Below are 10,410 nucleotides of genomic sequence, written 5' to 3'. Positions count from 1 at the left end.
TTTAACCAGTGGTTCGTTATGGGTATACATTAAACAATATACCACTCAGGATGAAATCAATAAAAACTGTGTAATGGTCAAAATTGATGACAATATTCTCTTGTGTGCAAGGAAATGTGATAGGATGAAGTGGGTCACCCTAATGAGGAACAAACATATGATTCAGGATTAAAAAGATTTTATTCTGGCTGAATAAAGCTGCCCTCTAGGGGAAAGAAAGAAAGAGAGATGGGGGGGGGGGAGAGACAGAGAAAGAGGAGACATGAAGAGACAAGAAGAGAGAGAGACAAAGAAAAAAACAGAAAATGAGAGAGAAAGAAAGAAAGAAAGAAATTTTTAAACAAAGCTGAGAGAATTCATCAACAGATCTGGACTAAAAATCTTCCCAAAATTTAAAGACTTTTCTGATGAGATCAGTAGTGATATTGACAAATGTGATTTTCTGATAACTGTATAAAGATGGTGAGTTTGAGATGCCTATAAAACATCCAGACAGAGGTCTCAGAAGAGAGACGTAGTCTGGAAAATAGAAATTTGGGATTATCAGCATATAGATGGTGTTATGGATTGAATTGTGTTCCCCAAAAATGTGTGTCAATTTGACTAGGCCATGATTCCCAGTATTGTGTAGTTGTCTACCATTTTGTGATCTGATGTGATTATCCTATATGTTGTAAATCCTAACCTCTGTGATGTTAATGACGCAGGATAAGAGGCAGTTATGTTAATGAGGCAGCAGTCAATCTACAGGATTAAGTTGTACCTTGAGTCAATCTCTTCCGAGATATAAAAGAGAATCAAGCAGAGAGGAGAGGGGCCTCATCACCTCCAAGCAAGAAGAGCCAAGAGCTGAGTGTGTCCTTTGGACCCAGGGTCCCTGTGCTGAGAAGCTTCTAGACCAGGGGAAGATTGATGACAAGGACCTTTCCCCAGAGCTGACAGAAAGAGAAAGCCTTCCCCTGGAGTTCGCATCCTGAATCCAGACTCCTTCTAAACTGTGAGAGAATAAATTTGTTTGTTAAAGTCATCCACTTGTGGTATTCCTGTTACAGCAGCACTAGATAAATAAGAAAGATGGTAAATGAAGCACAGGAGTAGAGGACAGAGAAGAGTGTGTAGACCTTCATTCACTTGACTATGAGTGCCTACTATGTGTCATTCACTGTTCTGGATGCCGGGAATACAACACAGAATAAGACACAATTCATCCCCTCACAGAACTCACAATATGAAGCTAGAGAAGAAGGCCTATAGAGAAAACTTGGAGGAACACCAACATTTAAGGGCAAACAAGGAAGAGTTTATGGAGGAAACTGATGATGAACACTAAGATAACTGGAAACTGGTATTAAGCGGGAGTGGTCCGTTTGTCAAATGCTATAAATGAAGTTAAAAAAAAAGACTAAATAGTGGCCATTGGATTTGGTGATTAGTGACCTTGATGAGAGCAGTTTGGTAGAATGATCCATTCTTCCAGTTGCTCAGGCCAAATCTTGGCGTTATCCTTAATTCCTCTGTCTCATACCTTATATTCCAATCTGTCAACAAATTATCTTGGCTCTACTTTCCCCCGTCTCCACCCTTACCAATCTAATTCAAACCACCATTATCTTTTGCTTTCAGCTGGACTGTCGTAACCTTCTAACAGATCTCCCTGCATTCATTCTAGCTCCTAGTATATTCTCCACAAAGAGGCCAGAATAATACTTTCAAATGTAAGTCAGATCATGCTTCTCTGCTCAGAACTCCTAATAGTTTCTCGTTCGATTTAAAATTAGAGCCCTTGACTTGGCCTGACAGGCCCTTCATGGTCTGCCCCCTCCTTTTTTTTTTTCTGGTCATTCTCCTTCCTAACTTTATTCCAGTTACACTATCTACCTTGCTGTTCTCAAAAATCAAAGCACAATCTGCCTCAGGGCCTTCATACTTGCTGTTTATTTTGCCTGGAACACTACCCCTCATAACCACATGGATTGCTCCCCAGCTACCTACCTTCAAATGGCTGCCCAATATTATCAGACTTTCCCTGATCCTATCTAAAATAGTATGTACTACATTACTAGTTAACAGCTGTCTTCTTACCATCTCCTCCCAACCTCAATCCTCCTTCTGTGTCACCCAATTCAATAAATGGAACCCTAAGCCAGACAACTGGGAGTCATCAGAGATCTGCCCCTCAATTTAACCCTCAATCAGTCAACAAATCCTGTAATTCTATCTCTTATTATAAATGGAATTCATCCTCTTCTCTCCATCCTCACTGCCACCACCTAATTCGGACCATCATCTTCTCTCATCTGACCTCCCTGCCTCTATTCCTACTTACTCTGATCATCTGCTGTCAGATGACAATTTTAGAAAACATGTATCCACTCATGTCCCTCTCCTCCACTGATGATGCAGCCAAGTTTTGTGAGTCTTAAAGCTGACACAATTTACGAAATTTAAGAAAAATAATACAAAATTAGGTACAGGGCCTTGAAAGTGACTTGCAAATGACAAGTCCTGAAACTTAAGCGTCATTAGCTTCACTGTAAATCTGCCTTTACCTACAAGGCTTTCTACAGTCTGGTCTCATTTTTCTCTGCCTGAAGCTCCTCCTCCGTGCAACTTCCCCTACCTAGGCCCTTTCTAGCCTCTCGTTGCCTAGCTAACTTTTTCAGCTCTCAAATGCCAACTCTCAATCCTCCTTGATCCCCCAGCTGGGTTAGAGGCCTCTGAGTCCTTCGCACAGGTCCACGCATCTAGGAGGGGGTCACCAGACCGTGCGCCTGGCTCCTCTTTTTCCAGCTCCTTCAAGGGATCATGGAAAACCCAGGTGGTGTAGTGGTTACGAGCTATGGCTGCTAACCAAAAGGTAGGCAGTTCGGATCCACCGATGCTCCTTGGAAACTCTATGGGGGCAGTTCTACTCTGTCCTATAGGGTCGCTATGAGTTGGAATCGCCTCGACGGCAACGGGTTTGGTTTTGGTTGCAAGGGATCCCGGTGGGGCGGGGTTTGCACCTGGGATATAGAGCTAGGCAGGGCCCAGGGAGAGCGTCATACTTAACTCCCTCCCCTTTTCCCATTCAAGTCCTCAAGAGTGGCGCGCGCTACTTCTCCGGAACCTACTGGTCGCCCGATGCAGTTCCGGTCGGAATTACCCGGCGGCGCACGCTAACATGGCCGCGTTGGTGCTGAGAGGTGTCCGGGAGCTGGAGAAGCGTGTGGAGTTCCTGACGGCCCCGCGGAGACATCGACATAAGAAGAAATGGGTAAGGTCTGACCGGGGGCCCAGGAGGGGCATTCCCACACATTTCGGCCCTATGGCAACTTCTCCAGCCCTTCTACTCGGTTATGTCTTACAGTTCTCTACTCATGGACGCCTTGGGTCTCTTTTCCCCACCCCTCAATGAGCGTCCCTAGGCTCCTCCCTCTTACATCTGTTACGTTATGGTCTCTCTCAGCCTTTTGTTTGTCACGAGTCTTCAACTGTCCCCCCATTAGTGCCGTAGCCTTTTGACTCCGCCCCTCTAAGTTACATCATCACCCCGCCTCATTCTTTCAGTTACATCACCGCCTCTTGTTCCCCAGCTCGAGGTTACCTTCCCCTTGGCCCCCACTACCCGTTCCACCTCCCTTCCTCTCCTCCTCCCTCCCTTTCTTTCCTACCCAGCCCCTCTCGCCCCCTTCCTTATGAACTCTTCTCCTTTCCTCCTCAAACTTCAAGCCCGGCCGCCCTCGCCTCTGGCAAAATGTCCTAGCGAACCCCCCTGCCTCCCTCCTGGGTCGCCGACACCCTCCGGGAAAAGATTCAGCCCCATCCTCACCCTCGAGCTGCCTCTGGCGCCCAGGAAAGGTTACAGTGACCACCCTGCCCCTACTCCCAGGCTTTCCCCAAACCCAGGCAGAAAGTGCAGCGACTCCCCTCACCCCCTGGGCTCTCCCCAGTTCTCCAAGGACCCTTTTACTGGACTCACCTGTCACTCTGAAATTCCTTTTATAACCGGCCCGCCTCCCTCCCCGCCCCCACCTTGCCCCTCGCCAACCCCCCCTCTTACCTTGCGTCGGGAGAGATGTTCATTTGAACCTAGTTCTCCCCTACTCTTTGGAAGGCCCTACTGCTTCACGGGTTCGCCCCCTCTGAGCCCTTATCTTGACCGGTTTAGCCCTATGGGGTCGCCCCCTCAGCGTCTGCGGAGCCCATATTGCAATTGTACCAGGCCCCCAACAACACTGGGTCCCTGTCCCCGAAGCGCTTTCTTTGACCTGCACACTTCCCTCTGTTACTGTGACGGATACCTGTCCGCCCTAGGAACCAGCCCATTGACCTCCCCTCCCCTCCCTCATCGGCCCCCAGAAACTGGCCCATTGACTTCCCCTCCCCTCACTCATAGGCCCCCAGAAAATGGCCCATTGACTTCCCCTCCCCTTACTCATCGGCCCCCAGAAACTGGCCCATTGACTTCCCCTCCCCTCACTCATGGGACTCCGGAGACTGACCCCGTGATTTCATCTCCTGTCTCTCATCGGCCCCCAAGAACTGGCCCCTTGACCTCCACTCCCCTCACTCATGGGCCCCTGGAAACTGATGTCATTATTTCACCTCCCCACACTCATGGGCACCAGGGAACTGACCCCACGATTTCACCCCCCCTCACTAAAAGGCCCCCCAGAACTGATCGCCTGATTTCACCTCCCCTCACTCATAGGCTGCAGGGACCTTGCCCCCCAGTTTCACCTCCTCTTACTCATAGGCCTCAGGGAATTGGCCTCATCATTTCACCTCCCCTTGCTCACCGGTCCATGGAAACTAGACCTATAGTCTCCCCACCCCTTTCTCATAGGGGTTTGGAAACTGGGCCTGTGATTTTCTCTCACTGGTCTTCAGGGAGAAGTTATAATGACCCTCCTTTTCCCACAGTACCTCCCCCACCCACTGTCAGCTTTTACCATGGCTGCCTTAAGCCTCCAGACTCTTGTGAACCCAAACCACAGCTTGACTTGCCTCTTGGGAAAAATTATTGTGGCTTCCCACCTTCTTTTCAGGCAGACATTTCTGGCTCTCCCAGCCCGCCTCAGAAGGGCTGTCACTATTCACATCCTCCTCCAGAGGCCCATATACCTGCCCCTGAGACTCCTTACTGTGCCATCCGCATGCCTCCTGGGAGTACTAGTTCTCCCTGCCCACCCCAGTCCCAGACCCCCAGGAAGCCTTGCTTTGAGTCCATTCTTTCCTGGGAGGCTGGTGGGAGCTCTTACCTCTTCCTACCTCCAGGTACCACAATTTCTGGTCCCCCTTATCCCCAGGAATCCCCTCTTTCCTTGTCCTCCTACTGTCCTTATTCTGTCCTCCCCTTCCCTTTACCCCCAAGCAACCAGTTTATATCTCCACTCCAGCCACCCCCTCCCAGAAGCTATAATGAACCCCCTGCCACCACCCCAGTTTTCCCCCAAGTGAAGTCCCCCAAATCCTCAGAGTTAAAGCAGTCACGTGCTCCCCACAGGTGTCACTCTATGGTTGCCCCTCCCCAGTGTATCCCTCCTGGCCAGCCCAGGCCCCCTAAGGCCTGTACTTCTCCTCCACCTCTCTCCGACCCCTCCAGCCTTTCCAGTCCTTCTTGTAGGGAGCCATCCATCACAACTCCATCAAATTCCTGTCCCAGAGAACCTCCCCCAGGGACTACTTTACCCACTGTGGTTCCTAGAACACTCAAAACTATCATCCCCACTTCCCTTCCCCTCCGCTTCCCTTGTGCTCTTGCTTCAGTCAATAGTTACGCTCAGAGTATCCCTCGTGGACCCCCCATAGAATCCCCCTGCAGTACCCATATGTGCTCTGTTGTTCCGCCCTCACCCCATCCTTGCTCTATGGGTTCCCTCAGTCACTCTACAGGCCCTTTTCAGTGTCATAACCAGCCAATGGTAACCCCCTGTGGCACTTACAGCACTCCCAGGGGGCCTCCCCCACCCCCTCGCCAGTCTGTGGGGCTCCCTTGTGCTACCCACATCTATTCTTTTATCCCTTTGAGAACACCCTTTGACCCCCAAAGTTTACCCATTGCCCCCCGAGCCCGAGGCCGCCCTGACATCCCCTGTGGCCTCCATATCTACTCTGTGGCCTCTCGAGACTCCTGCAAAGAGCGCCCCCAGGTCCCCTACAGCTGCCCTTTGCCTTCATCCAAGAGTTCCAGCTGTAGTACTAATATCAGCTGTAGTTCAACTGTTGTTATTAGTGGAAACCAGAGTAGTGACATGCAGAGCAAGAGTACCAACCAAAGCAGAAGCTGGAGCCAGAGTAAGAGTCCCCATCATAGCAGAAGTCGAAGCCGGAGCAAGAGTCCCCAGCAGAACATAAATCAGGGCCAGATCGAGAGTTTCCGCCTTAGGAGAAGTCGGAGCCAGAGCAAGAGTCCTAACCAGAGCATAAATCTGGACCAGAGTGAGAGTCCTCACCATAACAGAAGTCGGAGCCGAAGCAAGATTCCCAACGAGAGTAAAAGTCAGGGCCGGAGCAAGAGTCCTCACCAGAGCGAAAGTCCCCGCCATAGCAAAAGTCAAGGTCGGAGCAAGAGTCCCCACCATAGGAAGAAATGAGGGCCAGAGCAAGAGTTCTGACCAGATCAAAAATCTAGACCAGAGCCAAAGTCATAGACAGTAACAAGACTGCCAGCCATAGCAAGGATCCCAGTCATGGGCAACTGGGACCTAACTGTCAACTCCTTACCTGAGGTCTCCTTTTCCCTTTTAATCTATCTTTACACTCTTCAGGCCTGACTGATGTTCCTCTCTGCTACCCCCATAGCAGTTTTCCTAGAAATCCTCATTTCAGCTTATACCTCAAGATTCTGTGAGCTCTCCTCATCCCACCTTCCTGGGGTCTGGGATTCCTCTCTTTGAGCTCTCCCAAAATGACCCTCAACCCTATGATTCTGCATGTTATGGTATCATTCATTGCATGACTTTAGGTAAGTACCCTGATTCTCCATCAAATGTGGAGGTTTGTGGGTTTTTTTTTATCCCACCAAGATATCTGTTGTGACGTTCCAGTAAGGTAACAGACATGAAAAAGCTTTAGAAAATAGGAGGACTGTTCAAAAAGAGTCTTTTGCTTTTATCCCTGAAGCTTCTCCAGGGCGTCCATAGTTTCTTTCAGCCTTCTGCAGCCTCTTCTTGAGAGTCCTCTCCTGAGCTCCCATTCTCTAAGTTCCTTTTATTCCAGGGCCTCAAGGAGTGCCTACCTTTTTGATGACCCCCAGATACTATTATGAGAGCTACAGCTTTCTTTCTCTTACAACCCTGAAACGGGAAGGCCAGTTCTCCACTACATTTCTCTCCCACGCTTTTCTGGCAGGCAGAGGCAGTATGCAAAGGCAGGAGTGGGCACTAGCTGGATCTATTTTTGCCCCAGGCTTCTGAGGTATTGGTAGAGTCAGGCAGTAGAGGGTAGAGGCAAGGCTGAGAACACCAGTAAGCCTGTTCTTTCCCATTTAGGCTGCCACAGAGCCCAAATTCCCTGCCACTCGACTGGCTCTGCAGAATTTTGACATGACCTACAGTGTGCAGTTTGGGGATCTTTGGCCATCTATCCGAGTCAGTCTCCTCTCAGAGCAGAAATATGGTGCACTCGTCAATAACTTTACCGCTTGGGATCATGTGATTGCTGAGCTGGAGCACCTGGGTGCCAGGGACTTTGTGAATGAAGCCTTCTCCCACTGGGAACTGGAACATGAGAGTGGCCAACCTGCAGCGCCAGCCCCAGCCCCAGCCTCCTGGGCCTGTAGTCCGAACCTTCGATGCTTCACTTTTGCCAAAGGGGATGTCAGCTGCTTCCCTCGTGCAAGGTAGGATCTAGAGCCATGGATGGTGCTGTCCTAAGTGCTTACTGAAAGTAGACAGGAAGAGACCCAGACCCTGCCCTCCCTCGGTAGTAATGATCATAATATTTATGATCCATAATATTTATGGAGGGCTTATATGCGCTATGCGTTTTCCTAAGTGCTAGACATACATTAACTCCTTTTGTTCTGTCAACAACCCTATAAGCCAGATAATATTGTCCCTCATTTACATGTGAGGAAATTGAGATGCACAGAACTTAAGACACTTACTTGATTTAGATCCCTCAGACAGTAAGTGGTGAAGCAAGTGTTTAGACCCAGGTGGCCTGACCTGAGAACCTTCACTGAACCTGTTTTGCACTTCTGCCTCCTGTAGAAAACTCACTGTGCCCTCTCAAGTTAAACTGTGTGTTATTCATGACTGACTTCTCATTTTGCCCTCACAGCCACCACTCAAAGTGAGTAGGACAAGTAACCACATGGTACTGAAAAGGAAGTGGGGCTTGCCTAGACACAAAGTTAGTATCAAAAACCAAACCTGTTGCTGTTGAGTTCATTTTGACTTATGATGACCCCATGTGTTACAGAGTAGAACTGCTCCATAGGATTTTGTTGGCTGTAATCTTTCTTTTTTTTTTCAAGTTGTGCTTTAAGTGAAAGTTTACAGTTCAAGTCAGTTTCTCATACAAAAATTTGTACACACATTGCTATGTGACCCTAGATGCTCTCCTTATAATGTGACAGCACCCTCCTTTCTACCGCAGATTTCCCGTGTCCATTCAGCCAGCTCCTGTCCCTTTTTGCCTTCTCATCTTGCCTCTGGACAGGAGCTGCCCATTTAGTCTCTTGTATCTACTTGAGCTGAGAAGCACTCTCTTCACGGGTATCGTTTTATGTCCCATAGTCCAGTCTAATCTTTGTCTGAAGAGTTGGTCTCAGGAATGGTTTCAGTTCTGGGCTAACAGAATCTGTGGGACGTGTCTTCCGGGGTCCCTCCAGCCTCAGTCAGACCATCAAGTCTGGTCTTTTTACTAGAATTCGATTTCTGCACCTCACTTTTCTCCTGCTCCGTCAGGAACTCTCTGTTGTGTTCCCTATCAGGGCGGTCATTGGTGGTAGCCAGGCACCATCTAGTTCTTGTGGTCTCAGGCTGATGGAGTCTCTGGTTTATGTGGCCCTTTCTATCTCTTGGGCTAATATTTTCCTTGTGTCTTTGGTATTCTTCATTCTCCTTTGCTCCAGGTGGGTTGGGACCAATTGATGCATCTTAGATGGCTGCTCACTGGCTTTTAAGACCCCAGATACAACTCACCAAAGTGGGATGCAGAGCATTTTCTTAATCAACTTTGTTATGCCACTTGACATAGATGTCCCTTGAAACCGTAGTTCCCAGACACCCACCACTGCTACTCTGTCTCTCGAAGTGTTTGGTTGTATTCAGGAAACTTCATAGCTTTTGGTTTAGTTCAGTTGTGCTGATTTCCCCTGTATTGTGTGTTGCCCTTCCCTTCACCTAAGATAATTCTTGTTTACTATCTAGTTCGTGAATAACCCTCTCCCTCCCTCCCCACCCTCATAACCATCGAAGAATGTTTTCTTCTGCATTTAAACCATTTCTTGAGTTCTTACAATAGTGGTCTCATACCATATTTGTCCTTTTCCAACTGACTAATTTCACTCAGCATAATGCCTTCTAGATTCATCCATGTTATGTTTCACAGATTCATCGTTGTTCTTTATTGTTGGGTAGTATTCCATTGTGTGACTATACCATAATTTGTTTATCCATTCATCTCTTAACGGGCACCTACGTTGTTTCTATCTTTTTGCTGTTGTGAACAGTGATGTAATGAACATGGGTGTGCATATATCTATTCGTGTGACAGCTCTTATTTCTCTAGGATATGTTCCAAGGAGTAGGACTGCTGGATCGTATGGTACTTCTATTTCTAGCTTTTTAAGGAAGCGCCAAATTGATTTCCACAGTGGTTGTACCATTTTACATTGCCACCAGCAGTGTATAGTGTTCCAGTCTCTCCACAACCTCTCCAACATTTATTATTTTGTGTTTTCTTTGATTACTGCTATCCTTGTTGGAGTGACATTGTATCTCATTGTAGTTTTGATTTGCATTTCTTTAATGGCTAATGATCGTGGGTATTTCTTCATGTGCCTGTTAGCCGCCTGAATGTCTTCTTTGGTGAAGTACCTGTTCATATCCTTTCCCCATTTTTCAGTTGGGTTATTTGTCTTTTTGTTGTTGAGGTTTTGCAGTATCTTGTAGATTTTAGAGATTAGACCCTGATCAGATTTGTTGTAGCCAAACATTTTTTCCCAGTCTGTAGGTTGTCTTTTTACTCTTTTGATGAAGTTTTTTGATGAGCATAAGTGTTTGATTTTTAGGAGCTCCCAGTTACCTAGTTTCTCTTCCGGTGTTTGTGCATTGTTAGTAATGTTTTGTATTCTGTTTATGCCCTATATTAGGGCTCCTAGCATTGTCCCTGTTTTTTCTTCCATGATCTTTACTGTTTTTGATTTTATATTTAGGTCTTTGATCCATTTTGAGTTAGTTTTTGTGCATGGTGTGA

At 47.6% G+C, this 10,410-nt stretch overlaps 1 protein-coding gene across 1 annotated transcript in view; it reads left to right on the top strand.

The window, feature by feature from the left end:
• Positions 1-3,146: 3,146 nt before the first annotated feature.
• The window catches only part of NSUN4 (NOP2/Sun RNA methyltransferase 4), a 52,439-nt gene continuing 45,175 nt past the window's right edge, over positions 3,147-10,410 (top strand). Inside the window, exons 1-2 of the mRNA XM_004371785.3 lie at positions 3,147-3,256; positions 7,476-7,825. Coding sequence (XP_004371842.2) covers positions 3,164-3,256; positions 7,476-7,825 — 443 coding nt within the window. The 5' untranslated portion in view covers positions 3,147-3,163. The remainder of the gene's footprint in view (positions 3,257-7,475; positions 7,826-10,410) is intronic.

Source organism: Trichechus manatus, unplaced genomic scaffold, assembly GCF_000243295.1.
Source record: "Trichechus manatus latirostris isolate Lorelei unplaced genomic scaffold, TriManLat1.0 scaffold00015, whole genome shotgun sequence".
Lineage (NCBI taxonomy): Eukaryota > Metazoa > Chordata > Mammalia > Sirenia > Trichechidae > Trichechus > Trichechus manatus.
The sequence above is the reverse complement of the archived record's forward strand: the minus strand, read 5'-3'. Positions and strand labels throughout refer to the sequence as shown.